The 20,834-nt window shown below is 38.8% G+C and overlaps 1 protein-coding gene across 1 annotated transcript; it reads right to left on the bottom strand.

Annotated features, from left to right (window-relative positions):
- Nucleotides 1–3,992: 3,992 nt before the first annotated feature.
- Nucleotides 3,993–9,354, bottom strand: LOC106924652 (amphoterin-induced protein 3). The gene has a single exon (XM_014998466.2). The coding sequence runs from the start codon at nucleotides 8,487–8,489 to the stop codon at nucleotides 7,128–7,130; it is 1,362 nt and encodes a 453-aa protein (XP_014853952.2). The 5' UTR covers nucleotides 8,490–9,354; the 3' UTR covers nucleotides 3,993–7,127.
- Between the last annotated feature and the right edge of the window lie 11,480 nt (nucleotides 9,355–20,834).

Here is a 20,834-nt window from a genome sequence, read left to right as displayed (position 1 = left end):
TCTAATCAAGGTAGATATTTTAGTTTCAGAGAAGCTTGTGTATTTTTTTATAGATAGAAATGAGTCAGTGGGAGTGAAAAAGCAGAAACTCAGATGCTAATTTACTATGTAGAGCTAACACTTCATTATAATTCATCATTAACAGAAATACTGAAAAGTTTTGACGTACATTTTGTCTGGTATGTATAAATCTAAAGTGCTTTAATGGAACTCCTTTATTCTTTTACATAAGATATGTTGGAGTTGCATTTGAATAGCTCCTGCTTTATTTGTGATAAACACAAAGACTGAATCTCATTTTCTGGGAGAACCATACCTCTCCCATTACCCCATTGTATGCATGTAGCTTTAGATTTATTTAAAATGCAATGGACACAGAGACGGAACATAAAGGAAGAGGGGTGTTATTAAGAGTTAAAAAAGAACCAGGGAAATAAGAATAGAGGAGAGGAAGAAAGACAGAGAGAATACAAGAAAACATAATTGGAATCTGCTTTTACAACTGGAGAAAGAGAGGAAAAAGTGAACAGAAAAATCACAGTGACAAAGAGCATATATAACTACAACAACGTCGCTAAAAAGCATCCAATATGATTAATACACTGATTAAAATATTCTACAGATAAATGTGACAATCCTATGTGAAGCTAATCCATCATTAGCCGTCATTGACTCTCTATGCAAACATAAAGTGCTGTATAAAGTATTTACCTCCATTCTGATGTCTTTTATTTTTGTGTTATGTTTCAAGTCATCAAGCTAATAGAGAAGATAAGATGACTAAATACAAAAAGCTGCAATGAGCTCATGATTTATTTAGAAAACTGACATGATGAGAAAATGTAATTGTCTGAAACCAAATCCAGTGTTTTACGTCGATGGCCCAGCGCCATATTTGTCGGATTCCCCTTAAATCAACGACATGAGATGGTTTCTAGCATGAACAGTCTGCTTTAGGTCTACAGCACCCAGCTAAATTTTAGTGCTCACTCTGAATAGGCCAGTCCAAAAACTTTGGAATTGCTATGATTTTTATTTTTATTTTGGAGCTGTTCAGAGGTGGGCGCGCTGGTGTAGGACGGATCATTGTCCTGTTTTATCAGGCTTCTGGAGTTTAAGATCCCAAACCGATGATGGGGCAACATACTGCGGTAGAAAACAATTGCAAAAACAACAATGCAGCCCCTGACCCATTACACTACCGCCACCATGAAGTTAACATTTGTTTGACAGTCTGAAACAATTACAAACACAAAAAAGCAGCAAGAGAAGAAATCTGCAAAGGATCAAAACTTTTTCACTCCACCGTATCTATCGGGTATGGTTAAAGGTGAGAGGCTCTGGCCCCTGTTGGCAGCATCCTGGGGGCTCAATAACAGCCTTTACCTTCATCCCGGCCCGCTCGTTCCCTCACCACCGCCTGCGTGACTGTCCGTTCTCCCTGGCTGTGTTGTAAGGTCAGATGGAAGGTCGTCCACATGAGTCATCACTTGAGTCCGTGAGGTAAGAACAGACCGTGACAACACTGGTATGTATTTTTTTTATTCTTCCATCAACCTATGAAAGGACCTTGTTATTCATCTTGGTGAAGGGTAAGTATTTCAGAAGTCTCACGAGGTTTAGTTGCTTTTTAAAATGCACACTATGGATTTTCTGCATCTTTCTGCTGTCTGTGTTAGAGAATTAGGAGGCATCAGTGAAACAATAAATCTGCTGTTGATTCGTTTATGTGATAATATATTTGTAATTACTCTTAGGTTTTCTGTTATTCAAAACCTGCTTCACACTACTCCCCTCACTTAGAGAGACAAAAGAAATATATCTACTGTCCCATATCTATACTTTCATGTAGCTATCCATCTAACCAGATGCATCAGTACAGATTTATGTCAGGAACTGCACGGTGGAAGAATAAAAGACGAAAAGATGCTGTAAAAAATGTCACTAGAGCCAGTATATAAAATTTAAAATACTCAAAGCCATTGTGCTTGTCAAATCCTATAATGCCTAACTAAATTCCACTTACCGCAGCACTGTAAAAATATAACAGCCCCAGAAGACGGCGCCTAACGTGCTGACAGCCTTAGATCTGTGCGTGTGTAACTCATTTGTTTGTCTGAAGTGGAAATACGATTTACCTATCGGCCCGTGGCGTTGACGCGTGGTTTGTTCCCCACAGCGCGCCGAGACCAGATTCCTGTTTGGCTTGTGTGACGTCTCGCAGCTTTAATGCCACTGTGTAAACACGGAACATGGCCTGCGGATTCAGAGGTATGATAAACAGCCTCTTGTCTGCTATGACAGTGTGCATTTGTTTTGATCTTTTTTTGGAAGCAACTGACCTAGCTCTCAAAAAAGATCCAGGGAGCAGAGTACCCAGGCTCGTGGCTGCTCTCAAGCGAACGCCTGCCGCATTTCTCAGGCTTAGATGCGCCGTTCTGGGTTTCCAGTTAGAACAGAATAAGGGCTTTTTGTGACACCAGGCCTCCCATTGGCTTGTGTATGAGGATGTCACTTAGTCTGAGAGATGCGTATGTATCTGACACAGCCGGGTGCCTCCACTCTTGCCTGATGACTGTTTTGACAGCTCAGTAATAGCCTACGCTGACAGTCAAAGCATCCCTCCACAAGTGAAGGCTATTCAACTTGTGCTATTCAGGATAAAACTCCCCTTTCACAGTAATTAGATTCTTGACTAAGATGATTTTGAATCCCTGGGAACCCAGCCGAACTAGGAAAAAACAATTAATCTGGGAAGGGAAGTGTATGCCTTAATTGAAGCCTGATGGAGTGTTTTGCTTAGGAGAAGGGCATCTTTTCAAACATCAAGGGCTGCTTCATTTACATCTGGGTAATTTGTTAGAGTGACTCTGGATAATTTGCAGGAGGCAGGCAGACTGAGCCATGTAGGCTTTGTGTGTAGGCTGGAAATTGGTTCTCAGTTTTATGGTGTGATTATTGGGAAGGTATGCTGTGCAGTTGTTAGCATGAAACAGGACTTAAGGGGACGGTCTTAATTATAACCAACTAAATATGTCCATCTTCCTCTGAACTAAATTTGAACATGCGCAGCTCCTAAATAATGAAGACATTATGTTTTATCATACAATGGAAATAAATACAATTTGTCTTAACATGCATGGTGTGTGAAGGGTTTTCATACCCTTTGACCTTTTTTCACATTTTGTCATGTTAAATGTTATTGAAACAGGATATAATTATGGAGTAGGACTGAAGTGATAAATGACTTGCAAAAAATATCTAAAAGTGTGGCATGCATTTGCACCCCAAAGAGTCCATCCATCTTCTTTACACCCTGGTGCCTATCTCCAGCTAACGTTCCGGGCGAGAGGCGGGGTACACCCTGGACAGGTCGCCAGTCTGTTGCAGGGCAACACAGAGACACACAACCATGCAGACACACATTCACACCGAGGGGCAATTTAGAGAAACCAATTAACCTGACAGTCATGTTTTTGGACTGTGGGAGGAAACCGGAGTACCCAGAGAAAACCCACACATGCACAGGGAGAACATGCAAACTCCATGCAGAAAGACCAGGGCTGGGAATTGAACCCAGAACCTTCTTGCTGCAAGGCAGCAGCTCTACCAACTGCGTCACTGTGCAGCTCTAAATAGAGTCAATCTATGACAATTTATAGTACAGCTGTTCTGAAAAGGTCTCATAGGTTTGCTAGAGAACGTTAGTGAACAAGGAGCCTAAGGAAGGTTTAAAATAGAAACATAATTGACCCATAATTTAAAAAAAAAGAACAACCACAACCTCACCAAAACTGACAAAGTGTAGATCTCAAGTCACTCCGAACCAGTGGAACATTTGAAAGTGAATTTAAAGCAATGCTTTCTGTGATTGACACTGATATTTTTTGCAAAGAAAAATAGACAGATTGATATTCCAGATAGGTTACATATGCAAATGACCAGAAGCTGGAATTGCGATAAAGGTTGGCTCTCTAAAGTATCGCTACGGGGAGGCAGAAAACCAAAGCACGCATTTCCTTTAAACTTTTTTATTTTTAATTTAGCAAAACACGTATCGTTAGAGTTTTCATTTTATCATTCAATTATGCAACATTTTATGTATGCCTATCACATGAAATACAAATAAAGTACATTAAAGTCTGTGGTTACAACGCGATCACATGTAATAACAGTTCAAGCACAAACACACTTGCATGACATTCTTTTCTGTATTTGCTTCCTGGAATCTTATATTCCCGTTGTCTTACATAAACACGGTCCCCTGATAATCCTTTGACCTTTGAAATGTTCACATCGAGTCATCTGTGTTTTTGCTTTTTATCAAATCACATCAGAGACCATAAATCCAACCTCCAGCTGTGTGCATGTCAGAGAACAGAACCAGATTAGAAGGATTTAAAAAAAAAATACAGGAATTAACAAAGCACCTGATTGTGTGTCCTCATGTTATTCTGCTAAATCCAAACCCAGAGTCATCACATCAGTTTGTGTCTCTATTGCGCTGGCTATGAAAACCAAAAAAAAAAAAAAAGGCGGTCATGACGTTACATCATGCTAGCACAAAGCAGTATTGTTGTGTAATCGTTATTGAGGGATTTAAATGCTGCTTCCCAACCTGGAAAAAAAAAAAAAAAGTGGGAACAAGAAATACAATGCAGCGCTCTCCTCATCTGACAGATTTTTGACTTAATCCCAAAGAGTTTCTGAGACTCGGTGAGAGTCACTCTGTTCCAGTTTCATGCACTGTTTCATTATAGATTACCATTCTTGTGCTTGGGTTTCTGCTCATGGTGCCCACTCTAAGAGCATGTTTTTCTTTGTGAGATGCACAGATACAGACAGCACCTCTTAGACTTTACATGAAGGATTACATCTAATTCCCTTCAATCTTCTGCAGCCCACTCGGTGTTTGCATCAAGATTAAAATACAAACTCAATGAAATATGGCAGCATGGGTGTGGACAAACTGATTACTTTTATTTAAGGGATGTTGTTTTCTTCACTCTTTCATGCTCAATCAGCCTTACTCTCTCTTCAGTCTTTTACAAGAATAACATAATATTTTTTCCTTATCCCACATGCTCGTGCGCCTTCATGAAAGTATATAAAAGTCCATCCTCTGCTGCTTTAATCTCTGTCGTTGTAGTGCGTAATTTTGTCATTTCAAGCATGTTGAGATCAATTACAGACAAAAAGCCCCCCCATACATACAAATAACAAAAAAAGTCATACAAAGTAATGCCCCCCGCTGGCTATGCGTCAGAGCTGCTTGAAGAATTTGTCACTTCAGTTCAAATTTAGTGCTCGTGTTTGTTCCTCTGCGCTCAAAGTGCTCGGCTGTGCATGATCAAAGAGTTGCCGTCTTTGAAGAGCAGCCCAGTCGCTGCTTGGTTTTTGTTTGTCGAGACTCCTTATTTCTCTGTTTCACCATTTGTCAGATAAGCAGAGTGCAGATGGAGATTTTTAGGGTTGTTTTCTGGCAGATTAATGCAACAGGTTTGAATGTGACATGTATATGCATGATGGATTAGTCCGGGGGGAACCTCTGTTTTCTAACAGATAAGCCATGGAAGTGAAGATGATAGTTAGATCTTAATTAGGTGCTAAATCCTTTATTAGGGAAATGGGAACGTTTTCAGGGCTAACTGATCTATAGACCTACATGCAGCTATTTACATCTCTCAAACTTTTATAAGATTTTTTCTTTTTGGCAGTGCAACCATGAAGTCTGTTCTTGTTTTTAAATTTTATGTGGTAGACCAACACTAAGTAGTCCGCAGATGTCAAGTTGAAGGCAATCTATAAAATGTGTTGTCAGATAAGCCCCCCTTTACTCTCAGACTCCTAAATACAATTCATTGCAAGCAGCTATCTTTGAAATTCCCCAATTAGAAAATAAAACTAAAAATAAAAGTTACATTAAAAAAGGAGTGATTGCAGTGGCTCTTTGAAGGCATTAAACATTTATTAGAGAACGCTAGTGTATTTGGCTCTCAAGACTCAGCTATCTGTAAGTTACTTCTGCAAGTTTCTCTTATCAGCTTGGCATAGTTTAAGAATGTCATTTTTGCAAACTCTTTGCAAAGTAGCTCAAGCATCAGCTTTAATGGTGAGCATTTGTGAATATCAATCCTCAAGTTTTTCCACAGATTATTTGTTAGCTATGTGTCAACTTTGTATAGGCCATTGCAATACAGAAATTTGCTTTCATTTAAACTAGTCAATTGTAACCCTAAGTTAAGGGTTGTTTTCCTGCTGGAAGGTGAACCTCCACCTCAGTCTGATCCATCTTCCCATTAACTCCGATATATGGAATCACTTTTGAAAGTAAGACATTATTTTTTAAGGTGCTTCAGAGTAAAATGGGCTAAATACAAAAAGAAGCCACACTTTTCAGCTTTTAATTTGTAAAAAAATAAAATAAAAAAAAATAAATAATAATAATAATAAATTCTGTATCATTGTGATACTGCTCAAGAAAAGCAAATTTGAAAACCAGGCACCTTTTTCCTTCCACTTCACCTCACCTCTTTGTGTTGGTCTAGCATGTAAAATTCCAGCAAAATGCATTGAAGTTTGTGGCTGTAATGTGACACAATGTGAACAAAAATCAGGAGCGCAAATACTTTCCCCAGGCATTGTACAATAATCAATCAGAGCTGCAGCTGATCAACAAGTCAACATTTTGTTTTTCTTACCCAAACCTACACTCATGCCGTTCACACAATCACTCAGCTAGAACATATTGAGGGAGTTTTAATTCACACTAAATACTTTGGGAGAAGTGAGTCAGATTTGGTCTGGTCCTACAAGAAATACTTCTCATACATCTGTGGCTGGGTGCAAAAAGTAAGTTATTAGCAGAATTGTAGGACTTATAAAAGCTCTACAGTGACGGTAATAAACCATTGCTGAAACTTTTATGTCGACTACCTGGTCATGAGACAAAAAGAATTGGAACAGAAAATTGATTTTTTTTGTCCTCCTCTCTTGAAGATGAAAAAGAGACATGAGAGCTTGCTTTTCCTTACTGCATTTACACTCAAATGACAACTCTTCCAAACAATAAGATCAACCAAATCTCTGTTTCTACTGACAAACTAACCAAAGAACATGGCCTATCCTCAGCTTTGAGGTATCCATTCTATCCTTTCTTCACCCATTGGATGCTCCCTGAAGGCCACATGCTTCAAGGTGTCAATGTTGGGTTCTCTTGTAAAAGATGACAAAATGCATGACAAGGTGCCTTGGTTGGAGTGCGCCGGAGGCTGTTTGCAGAAGCTGCAGCGACATGGAGTCAGGAAGAGGTACGCGAGGATGAGGACCAAAGTCACCATGCAGCCTATCAGCGTTGTGTAACCAGTGTTGAACGGCTCTGCTGCCGGCAACAGCACGGTCACATTCACCTCACGTGTTCCATTCAGTGCCTGTTTGATGTCCACAGCGGTGCAAAGATACATACCTGAGTCGCTGATCGTGGTTGCGTGTATCTCCAAGGTGCCATCGGGAAACATGCTAATAAGTGTGTCATTCATGCTGCTTTGGGTGATGAAGCCCCTACTTGGGGAAAGCCATGTAAATGAGAGGTTTGTGCTGCTAAGGGATGTTTGACAGTCCAGACGCACCCTGTCGCCCACAAAGACCACCACGTCGGAGAGGAGAACAGTCTCAGGATCCGTGACGGATTTTTCCACAGTGCAGTTCCGGAAGAACCGCTTGTCACGAAAGAACCGGATGGGTCTATGAGGATCCCCTTCAACGTTGCACGTGTGCTCATCCGTAAAGTCTTTGATCGAGTTGTATTCTCTCAGACTCCAGTGCCAAAACATGGCGTACATGGAGCAGTTGCAGATGAGCGAGTTGTTGTGAGTGTACAGCCCCTGCTGCACCAACTGTGGCAAAGCTTTCACGTCCTCCCACGGCAGACTCGGCATCCTGTTGGACGACAGGTCCAGCATAGCCAGAAAAGGGTGAGTGTGATCCTGGATGGAGAAAAATGGGAAGTATGTGATCTGGTTGAAGCTGAAGTAAACCTTTTTCAAGCTGCTCAGACCGCTCAGCGAGCTGCCCTCCACTTGTGTGATCCTGTTGTTGAAGAGACGGAGCTCCTCCAGCCTCCACAGCCCGTGGAAGTAGTGTTGCTCCACTATCTGAAGCCTGTTGGAGGACAGGTCCAGCAGTCTGAGGCCAGACACATTACGAAACAAGTTACGACTCAATGTATGAATTTCATTGTGGGCCATCCAGAGCTTTTCCAGTCTGGGCATCATGGTTAAGGTGTTCGGTTCCAGCCAGGTGATGTGGTTGTGGCTGAGGTCAAGGTTGGCGGGAAAGGAGGGCAGGGATTGAGGGGGTTTGTGCAGACCAACAGAGCTACATCTCACTGTGTCAGACATGCAGAGGCATTTAGAAGGGCAGGTCTGCTCAGAGCTGTGGAGGACGCAGAACAGCAGGAGGAAAAGGACTTGAAAATGTTCAGAGGTCATGATTCAGGGAGTCAGATCCTTTAAATTCTTGAATCCCCTCTGGCTCCGTCTGGCTAGATGATAATCAAGTGGAAAAAAAGGCAAGAATATTAGACAGGGGCTATTTTATTTCCAAGATATGACATCTTCGCAGATATATGGGAAAACTACCTCACAAGGTCTACTAACTCAAATGACAGGTGAGGAAAAGAGACAGTTTCTGCCTAAAAAAAAATCACTTTGCATGAAAGAAGGCTCGCCTTAGGCTTTTTTTTTTTTTTTTTTATGAAGGCATTTTTTAAGCAATCACAGACTCCGAGTATATATAAATTGGTCTGTTAATGGGTACTTTATTTAGGTTTTCCATTACTTGGTCATAAAAATGAAGCTCACATTTTATCCAGAGCTTTAGGGAATTTCAGTAGGATTATTTTCTTTGAAGTTAAAAATACACCTGGCTAGCTTTGATGAGAAATTTCCCCTTTTTTGTCTTTGATAAGTGACTCAAACGATTAATCATCAAAACACCCTTTTATTCATTACCTTTCACTGAATAAATTCCTATATGATTTTTTTTATCAATAAAATTATACTACAGAAATAAATATCTTTGTGGAACTCCTTAATTTTGTAAAAAAAAAAACATTACAAAAAACCTATATGATATTGCAGTAGCATAATTCTCACCCTGAATACTTTTGGAAAACCCAGCCTTGTTTAGCTCTTGTTTAGACTTTATTTAGCCTTCCAGTAAGTCATGACTCTTTTCTGTCCATTGATATTAATTTCTGCAGCCACTGGTTGCCGTGTTGGACAAGGAGCCATTTAGGTCGCATCCCCACCTCTTCCTGGTTCAGTGTTCGCCGATTTAATTAGTCGCAGATTTACCTGTGGAATGTGACTCCAAATAATTTACGGAAAACTCGCCTATTCACAGGTGTCTTAGTAGAGCATATCCAAAATATTTGGGGGGAAATCAACTTGACAAGCTGAAATACCAAGGTGCAATTCTACTTGACATGTTACTGGCTGTTTGCAAACCAGGTAATCTATGTGCTCTATATATTTTCCTTGAGTCTGATTGCCTCTATTCCCTATGGCAGAAATAAGGAAGACTGTACATATTAGCTTCTTTGGTAGTGCAAAGACGTTATCCACTTTGACTATCAATGCATACTAAGTAAAGGATTTATGTTGCCACTTTGAATGGAAAGGGAGGTTAAAAAAAACAAGTTTGCTTTTTGAGAACTGAACCAACAAATGCCATCTTATGTTCAACAAGTCTCAAACATCCTTCAGACATAATTAACATGTTGGCCATTTGTTCGGGCAGCATCCCAAGAAAAAAAAAACTACTTTGCGTTTAGCTGAAAGTAAGTGTTTATTGTTCAGATGAGGCTAAGATTAGACTTTTCTGCCACAAACACACATAATTGGTCTTGTGTGAAACAAAGGATGAATATGTTTCAAAGGATCTTATGCATTAAGTAAGTTGGAGGATCTCTGATTTGCAGTTGTGTCCTGCAGCTTTTAGATGTCTCTCTGCCTTAGCACATATGATGCAAACAATTAGGTTATTATAAGTACAACTTGAGGAGTTAATTCAACCATTTTATTTGCGTTTGCTAGAGCTCTGAAACATGTAAACATGTTGCAGGACATTAGCCATCGCAGAGTGAAATTTAACACCCGTAATTGAAGACGGATGGTAAATAATTCCTGTCTCTGTATTCTGAAACCTTGTGGAATGTTATAGGAGAACACTTAGTGATTTTCTATTAGCAATGGGTTTTTGTGGGATTTTTTTTTCCCACTGACCAAATGTACTCAAATTACAAGTTGGGTTGGTCCAATAGTGTAAGAGTAAGAGCTATGAAAGGAGTTTACTAGGGTGGCAAATACATTTGTCTGTAACTATAAAGGAAGGTTTGGCGTTAACATATGTAAAAGAACATTGACAGGTGTTACCTTCTGCAGTCCTTTCTTCTCAGTTGCACAAATGAATAAATTGAAGCTCAGACAACTTTCCCCTACGCAATCGGTATGTTTGGATGCAGAGGTCAAAGGGTAAAAAGTTCCAAATGAGTGAGTATTTTGACTTACTTCTTTGATTCAATTCTTTTCTCCAAAACATGAAAGAAGGAAACCGGAATCCCAAATCCCAAAATAAACCGCCTAACAGCACTAACCTCCAACTTTCAAGTTTTTTTTTCTTCTTCTTCTTCTTCACAGTCTCCTTTTTCAAACTTGTATCCCATTAATGAAGACGCACAACACTGCAGCTTAATCCTTATCTCCTTCTTGGATCCTCTGCTCAGACTCCGCGCCGCTCAGGGGATAATGTTCTTCCCTCTCGCTTTCTCTGCAGCCAAGTTTAGGGTCTCCCTGCCGACTTTTTCTTCATCCTGAATAGGAGTGCGACAAACATCCTGTGGTGCTTTGCAGTGTTTTACAAACAGCACCAAGCTCACTTAATCTCCCACAATCCCTCCTCTTTTCCTCTCTGTCATTTAGAGTCTTCCCCTCTCATCATTAAGTAATGATGCCAGTGGCTGCCCTTCTCTGAGGCTCTCTCTCTCTCTATTTTTTTTTCCTTTCTATTATATTATTTTCCATTAAATTTTTCAGTGTTTTGCTTAGAGTAGCTTAGTAGAGCCCAGGAGTTTTTCTCATGAATTTTAGATGAGTTATCCTGGTAACCTTTCACCACTGCTCTCTAGGGGGCAGAAATTTCCTAAATGTCTGAGTTACGGGAAAGCTCTATGACTGCAGAGTAAACTCTAGTGCATTCCCTCCTCCCCTCTGTTTTTGTCGTCCTAAATGGGTAAATCCTTCCTTCCCTCTTTCCATGCACACTCGGACATGCTCCCCAGTATCTTCTGCGCCACATCCCTGTTTCTTCCCCGCCCCCTTTCTGGGTCACCAACATTCCTCTTTTTCCATAGCTGTGGATTTTCATTGGATCTATGCTGTCCATGCTGCTTGGTCATGGTGGTCCTGACAGCTCTGATTTCTGTCACAGCAAATTAGCTTTGCCTCCCAGTATCCACCTCCTCACCGCCAGCGCTAGCCCTCCACCTCCCTTCTTCATGAGCGCCCGCGGCTCCAACTGACTCCCACTCACTCGTTCACAAGGAGAATTGGGATCTCCTGGATGGGGGTTCACTTCTCTGGAGTTGGGCCCGGGTTATGGAGGCAAATGCAAGGGGCCACGGGAATGCTAAATTTAAGCCTCCAGTCAGATTTCTGTTTGGACAGAGAAAAAAAAAATAAAGTCCCTGTTCAGTGTTGGAGAAAGGATTAGCGGTTTAAAAAAAAAAGCAACATTTGGATGCATTTGTGTTTAAAGCAATGCACATGTTTTGGCATTGTGGCACTACACACAATCTTGTCCCCAGGCTAGTCATCAGCTTTGCAACAACATGGAAGATATTCACCCACACAAGTGCATTCGAGACATGTTAAAAAGGCTTTTTTCTTTTCTTTTCTTTTTTTTTTTTAACAGGCATTGCTGGTAGCTGTTGTGGTTACATGGGAGTATAACGTGTTTTTTTTTTTTTTATTAGTTTCTGTTTCCTTTTACCACACCTTTTTCTGGACATCTTTTAAAATATTTATGTATCATTTATTGTTTGCAAGCGTTACGTAACAGTGGTGTTTGTTGAATAGCTTGCTCCAGTACGCTGCGAGTGTGTTTCTCTGTATGCAACTGGGTCACATAAACCCTTTAAAGCAGAATGTTTATCTGCAGAAGCTCGTAATGATTCATGCTTCTGCATACGATGCTTTTAGAACGGGTCTATAATCATGCCAGAGAAACGTCAATAATTGTATTTGTTTGCAGCTTTCAAAAGGGTAACATCTTCTGTTCTCGCACAGCTTGGAGTGCTAATGTTGACACAATGTTTCTCCACCTTATTGTTTTCGGTATTGGCTGAAAGGATGTTCTTTTTGCATTTAATTGCGTCTCATTGTCTTCAAAGATCAATCTAATCGCAAGTTTATGAAGAAGTATTTACGTTTTTGTGTTCTTTAGTCAGTTGTAGCTCTTGTTTTTTTTTTTTGTTGTTGTTGTTGGTCGCCTGTAGCAATCTTGCAAAGTGTGTTTGACTGGAATTTTACGTCATAGTCCTACAAAAAAGTTGGGTAACACTTTATTTGAAGGGGGGTGAATAAGACTGACATGAGACTGTCATAAACACATGTCATGAACATGAATAAGCCTTCATGAATATTTATGACTGTTGTCATAAAGCGTCATTCGGTAAATTATGACACTTTAAAAATAATTACTGATATAAATTTGTTCTAAAAGTATTACTGATTGCACTTTAAAAATTAGGTAACTTTATGTTATTAAAGGTAAAGTTTAAACAGTAATGATTTCTTGGTTAATGTCAAGTTGTCATAACAAAGACATTTTGAATAATGTCAACTTTGTATTAAAAGTGTCATAATTTAACGAATGACACTTTATGACAACAGTCATAAATATTCATGAAGGCTTATTCATGTTCATGACAGATGTTATGTCATGTTTATGAAAGTGTCATGACAGTCTTATTCACCCCCCTTCAAATAAAGTGTTACCAAAAGTCGACATAATTGTGAGGTGGAAAGATAATGATTTGTGATTTTCAACTTTGTAGCCTATAACAAAGGCAAAACGTGTGCAGTGTGTTCATATTAAGCCCCTTTAAGTAAAAATCAGATGGATAATCTCTTGATGAGGTAACCGCTGACATATTAAGATTCTAGCTGAAATAAAGCACCATGATAAATATGCATACATACAGACATAGTATGTATTGTATATAAATACAAATGTACAAATACATTAAAACAAATAGACAAACAGCAACAGTTTATTGCACAGTAATCTGCTGTGGCACAGATATGTTCTGGTTTTAATAGACTAAGTGCCTATTGCTCTAATGCTCTCTGCCATATCCTCTATCCCTCTAATGCGTCCATTGCCCCTCCTCTTGTTTATGAGGAGTTGAAACGTTTGATAGCATGGGGGACAAATGAGTTTTTTACTCTGTTAGTCCTGATGTGGGGAAAAACAACTTGTTGCTGAACCGGCTTTTGTGGTTGCTGATAACATCATATGGAGGAGGTGCAGATATCTGCAGCTCTATTTACAGACAAAAATCCCCCCAAATAAATTCAAAGTTTGCATCAAACCATGCAGGGATCACGGTAAACACATGGCTGAAGCTGCCAGCTCCAAGGAGACTAAACTTGAGCATTTTGTCTAAATGCAATGTGTCAAAGGAATGTAACACTGCATGTTTAACACACCATCCCCAATGTGAATGAAGCTGGCGGCATCTTCATGGAGTGGAGATGCTCCTTTTAGGGACAGGGCACGACATGAAACCTGAGATGTAGCAAGATTTATATAAGATTTATATAAAATAGAACAGAAAACAAGAAAATATTAATACTAAAATCTGGCAATAGTTCATTCTGACCATTTTTGAATGTAAAAAAGCCTATAGAATAAACAAATTGGACATTTTGTCAAGGATGTTATTGAAATATTACATTATTTGCTGGTTGATGTTGAGCATAGGCATGTAGGTCACATACCCACTTTTGTGATCAAACTACCAAATGCACTTTGGAGTAATTAATCAAATATTTTGCTGTACATGAGATTTATAAGCCACTAATAATCTTCTTGCATTTGTAAAACAAATAATCCTTTAACTCGTTCCTAAAACTACAATAAGGGAGGTGCCTGAACATGACAAATATGTGATCTACTAAATCTACTTCTGATAATAAGTTTTCACTAAAACTTAAAAAAAAAAAAGCTTTCCACCAAATACAAGCCTATTTATGTAAGATTACATTATTTTATACATTTGTTACATCACTCATTTTGTAATTGGTTACTGGCTCAAAAACTTTGCTATGCTATTGGCAAGTTATTATATTATTGGCTTTATTACGCTTAAAATGGCCAATATTATTTCCTCATTGGCTGTTATTTTATACACATATATATATATATATATATATATATATATATATATATATATATAAATGTTAAATTTTGCCTCATTTCCCTCCCTCCTCACAATTATCCACTACTTTGTTTTGGTTTATCACAACAAATCCTAATAAAATGTGCATTGAGGGCTGTGGTTGCAGAGGGACACAATATGGAATAGTTCATTGAGCTTAAAGGATTTTGCAAGACATTGTGTATTCTGTCTGAATAAGGTTTGCTTGGATTTTTAGCATCAACAGATCCTTCCTCCTCTTTCATTCGTGGATTGCACTGCAGATCTTTTGCAAGGCCCTGTTTGCTTCTGCGTCTTCCTGTCTATGTGTGTGTTGATGGGCTCTATGGTGTAACTCCACCCTGCTGTTCTGAAAAATCCCTAATCTAATCAGTATCTTTGCAACAAGCAGCTTCGCAAATCCGGCCTTCCTCCTCCTCATATATTTGATTAGACTCAGTGTATGCAGAACAGTCCCAGTCAGTCAGGTTCAGAGTGGACTTCCAAGCTTAAATCCTGACCTCGCTGCATCCCGCCTCCAGCAGAAAGCGATTTTCTTTTAACCATCTGCTGCAGAAGAGGGAAAGAGGCTGGGGAAAAAAATATATAGTTTGTAGCACAGGGAAATGCTTGCTCTTATCTTGCCCTTGAGAAACGGCAAAGCACACAGTCGATTCTATAAACTTTTACACTCTTAGACGCACAAAGAGTTCTTTTTGTAGAATGAAATCACGTGGAGAGACTTGCTGTGTTATTATGGTTTTTATTTGTTTGAAAATAATGTTTACAATTTAGAAAACAAGCTTTTCCTTTCAGCTTTTTCCTATCTTTACTGGCAAATTACATGACAGGGAGGTGTCAGAAGAAAAAAAAAGGCAAACACCATGAGAAACAACACAAAATACTGAGAAAACATATTTTTAGGAGGAAACAAAAGGTGTTAAATCTATCGAAGCATATTATTTTATGAACTAGCTTCAGAAAGGTTAGCTGAGAAATATGTAGATAAACATCTTTGGTCATTTCTGATACAATTTTTGTAACTCCGCAGCAGCTTTGCAGCCCCTGGAGGTGTGACATCACCACAACCGCTCTCTGCCCATTGTGAACCTTTGAACCTGATCATGTGCACATTTGTTAAGCTCTTATTCTTTTTTTTTTCTTTCTACAGTGTTTTGTCAGCAGGGCTTGCAGCCAGAGTTTAAAATATGAATGAGTCAGTGTCTGGATAAAGATTCACTCGGCTTAGTTGTTTTTCTCTTCCTTCCCTCAGTCAATTTTCAGTCTGGATGAGCTTTTGTTCTTCTTCTAAAAAAAAAAGGGAGTTTCAAGCAGAATGTGATTGTTTGCTTGTCACAAATCACTGCTCAGTAGCACCACATGCTCTGCATTCATGTTGATTGCATTGCATTATCTGAGAAAATCCAACCCTCAAACCCCCAAATCCTGGATGGATTTTGGTCTGTATATGTTGCATAATATTTGTGGCACACATTGCACTCTAGACTGAAACACAATATGATTCCATCTCCAGTTTCTCCGCTCAAGCCCAGCTCATGAATGTGCTGCTTAGTACAGTAAATGAGAAGAGACAACCACACCATCTAGTGGTTTAAGGCTCAATTTGAATCATAATGATTTAGTGAGCTGTTTTATTCCAAATATTGAGACAATGAAACACTAGGAGTAAAGAGCAGAGCTAACAAACACAATAGATTAATACAGAGCAGCAAGATTTAATAACTGAAAGAGCTTGCAAAACAATATCAAACACATGGCAGTATGAATATGAAATAGCCCTGCAAACTGGTGGAGTCTTTTTTTTTCCTCTGCAATAGCTACAATACTTTGTAAAAGTCTTGCATGATCATCTTCTTACATTTTACATCATGTCTTAATTCTTTGTACTTGGTTTCCAAAGGAGTCAAGTTTTCTTCCCTCCATCCATTTCCCATACTTGGTTAATCTTAGTTAGGTTCCAGAATGAATAGCGACATCTGCAGCCATTAATGACTGAGAGGATGGGTACATCCTGAATTAAAGTGACACACACAACAAAAAAAGCAAAAACAAAACCACCCAAGCACTTATTCACACATAAGGTTAGTATTGCAGAGGCTAGTAAACTTCACATGAATCTATGGGTTTGAATGGTGGACGTAATAATTACCTCACAGTAAAGGTTTGTAACAGCTTAGTAACAACTGAGTAATAACTTGGTAATAGATAACAATGTACTAATATTTTCTAAGTAATACAATACTTGGGATGCAATGAACTGGCAGAAACAGGTTGTAATCTTATGTTAGCTACTGAGTAACAGGTTTTAAAAATATGGTAGTACTATGAAGTTATAGCTTGTTGGCAGAAATTCTGAGAATCTTGTAATATCTCAATACCAAAATAGCAACTGGTATTAACAGAAATAATAAAGTAAAAAAAAAAAAACACACATACTGATTTGATTTATAAAACTAAATCAAATACCATCAGATAACTTAAAAATACCAATTACTCCAGAACTGGTGCTTTTTAAGGACCTGCTTCACTTTAAATGTGACTTGAGGTCAATCAGACATCAGTTTTAGTTCAACATGTGACCCCTCGTACAGAGAGAGCTTTTTGTCACTGGGAGATTTAATTCAAAGCCATCTTGCAATTCTCCCTAGATACATCACAAGTCACTGATTCTGTAGGTTCAAGAGGAGCCACGAGATGAATGAGCACCCCAGCCATAAATAACTTTTCCATGTTAGTATTAAAATCAGTCTGAGATGTAAAACCTGATTAAATTTTCAAATAGAAATATATTTTGAATCCTAAGAATGACAACAGTGTGATGATATCATCAGCTGTTATAGGTAGTTGTAGGTACTTTTTTAGATAATTTCTTGATATTATGTAAATGACACAAATTATTTTTGTGCAATCGACACTTTTGGACATCAGAGTTCCAAAAGTAAAATTTGGATAATGGGGGACTAAGCTTACTGATATTACAGCAACTATACAGTTGCTAATATTTTTTTATAATAAACATTAAAATGTGCACTTTAGAAAAATTGAGCATGAAAGTAGCAAGAACCAAATGATAAAGATAAAGATAAAGATTTTTTTTTCTTTAAATTTGAAGCCAACATTCTTCTTCTTTGTGACTCAGTCCTGCAACGTGATGACTCAACTGTTTCTGTTTCAGTATGTGGTGATATTGCAATTCATAGACATTAGATGACATTGAAATTACAAAGACATATCTATAGCAATTTATATGCAATGGCCATAATAACCCTATATAGACACAATTGGGAAATGCATTGATGTGTCATGCAACAATTCTCTGTCAGGTAAATGTTAGTTTCAGATTTTACCATCAAACTACTTCAGCCCTCAAACTACTAATCAATTAGCTATCTCTGTAGTTCTGTGTTATTGCCAAAGTATTGACTATTATTAAGTTGTTGATGGAAGCAAGTACACCATTGTGACAATGTTATTACAAGCTGTTACTATCAGGTATTTAAATAATAATCTTAGTTCTACGATCTTAGCATTTTTTTTTTTATTGGAAGTATCACAGTATACAATATGTACAATCTACATATTGCCTGCAGAGCCGAGTTATCTGCCTCTGCTCTCCAGCCAGAAATAATAAAATAATGATTGAAATCTCAGACAAGGAGTAAAATCTGACGTAGATGTTCAAATGTTTGTTTTTCTGGCTTTTACATGACCCACGAGCCACGAGCGTAACTCTTGATTAGAATCCGAGCTCATGTTTTCACATTTATCAGCTCATCTATAGCGGCATGCAGAGCTGAGGGCTCGGGGTACGGACTGCCGCACATCTCTTTAGCCTCTATTATCTCTGTTGATTGTTAACGGATTTCAATTAGGATTCACAGGAGTTAATATGATTGCTTGCTGTTTATCCTTTCTTGCTTCCTTCCATGGAAGCCAATTATGCATTAGCGGCAGTAGATGAGCGCTGGACGCTGCTAATGGCCCTGCCTCTCCCTTTGTGTTCACATTACTGAAGGATATGGCTTGTGAAATGAGATCGCTACTGACTACTGTGCTATCAGTGCTCGTGCCATAAAACATTATGGACCAGAACATAGTAAATTGCGTGACGTGACTGTGGGGTGGAAGACTGTCAACTCTTTCCCTGCTCTTTTATCTGTTATCCTCTCATCTCCTTCATTCTTGCATTCCTCTTATTTTTATCTCCTGCTCTTCTGTCCGTTCACATGGGTAGTCTAGTCTCCTTTCCCTCCTCCCGGCTCATCTAGGAAATCTTCTCTGTTTTCATCTTTGTTGCCTGTCTTCTTCTCTTCTAATCATTTTCGCTTCCCTTTTTACATTTATCCTGTGGATTCTTTATCTCCTCATGTTGGTTGTTTACACCTCTCTACCCTGCTTATAACTTCTGCCTTGTGATCACAGTCAAAACAACCACGTTTCTGTTTCCTTTTCATAAAACTTAAAGTGTATTCACATATTTTAGAAAACGTGTGGTTCTAGTCTAAAGTTTACATACTTCGTCTATGAATGACATATTAATTTGGGGTGTTTAATGAGGTATTCGAATTATTCTATTTTCACGTTGAAATGGTTATAAAACAATCCATTTTTACAACTGAAAAAAACCAATGGGGTGCACACGTTAGATTAGAGTTTTCTCTAATTTACATAGAACAACAACGACATGGGGGTCAAATATATACATACAATCCCAACTATTTTTTGGAATGTTACCTCTTAGTAAATTGCAGAGAAACTACACACTTTTTATAGCCATCAATGCACATCTGGCATAACTCCAACCGGGTACTTGACAGAAAATGGTAGAGCTTGTTTAAACTGCCTGGCTTCTTGCCTTGTGCCCAATTTTTAAGCATTGCTCATAACATTTTTATAGATCGGGGGAGCCTATAGAACCCTATTCGACTTTATCCATTCCAAAGCCAGATTTACTGTTTTATTTGAGACCTTTGTCCCGCTGAAGCACTCAGCCGTATCAAATGTTCAGTTTTTCTGGGCAAACCGTCACCTGCAGACCAAGAAAGACGCATCTGTTCCAAAAGCAACACCTTCAAGCTCGACTGAAATTTGCTGCTGCCAAACATGGACCTGCCAAGTATCTTCTTTTATGATCAGACAAGACGTAGAATGAGCTCCTTAGGTCACGATGACATGAAGCATGTTGGGAGGAGGGAAAAAGAGGCTATAAGACCTAACAACATGTTATCAACAGTTAAGCATTGCGGTATCAACAGCTAGATGGTTAGAACTTTGTTACAAAAATACAATGATCTCTAATACACATCAATAATTTGTTTTGTAATGTAAAATGTGTGCTAATAATGAGCTTCTTAAACAAGTTGCACCTGAAACCTGCTGTAAATATATGGCTGTGCTTAAAAAAACAAAACACAAACAACAAAAAACTGCCAGCTAATTATGTACTCAGAGTCCAGTTAGACCAAATACAAATATATGAATTAACAATAAACTGTATATATCAAGTTTATGTCAGGATTGATGTGGTTGTTGTGGTGAGGAGAGGACCCTGAGACCCAGGTAGTGATTAAGATGATGAAGGATTTAATGGTGAAGAAGCTCAAACAGTCCAAAAACAGGCGGCACGGCACACAAGTTAGCACGCAGCTAAATACCGGTAGCACTGACAACAAATGAGCTAATGCCAGCACAGGACTTCACAGTTCAACTGTGCGGGCAGACTAACAAAGACGACGTGGACGTACGTAACACAAACTTAGACAAGGACCCGACGAAGAACACAGACAACAGGTGAGACTAAATACACACGGGGTAATCAAGGGAATAAGACACACCTGGGAGACAATCAACGGGGAGGACAGGACAAAGACTCACAGGGAAACAGAATCACACAGAAAAACTCAAAACTAAACACAGAAACACGGATCATGACAGTTTAGTGGCATTGAAGATAAGTGCACTTAGCTTTGTGACCGGTGCTGTCAATAAAAATCACACACATAAAATGGGTGTCATATGTAAATTAAAGGTATAAAATTATTCATTATTTTTGGAATTTTTTAAATTGGACTCATCCAACATGCGATTGAAAATGTTTAATTTTAATTCCAATTAAAGCTGAAAAAAAAAAGCCTTGAATGAAAGTTTGTAAGAAGAAAAAATAAACAAAACATAGCATGAAAGAGGGGGTGGGGAAGCGGTTGTTTCACACAGATGACTGATGGGAATATCAATGTGTTTCTTATATGTCTGCCCTCCAACTTTGGGAAACTGTGATGGATCCGTCAGCGAACCTTTCTGCGCCACCTGAGCCACGCCGCCGCTGCCACTA

Source organism: Poecilia mexicana, unplaced genomic scaffold, assembly GCF_051168715.1.
Source record: "Poecilia mexicana isolate PSO_F unplaced genomic scaffold, ASM5116871v1 scaffold_7, whole genome shotgun sequence".
NCBI classification, from domain to species: Eukaryota; Metazoa; Chordata; class Actinopteri; order Cyprinodontiformes; family Poeciliidae; genus Poecilia; species Poecilia mexicana.
This window is presented reverse-complemented; position numbering and strand designations above follow the sequence as displayed.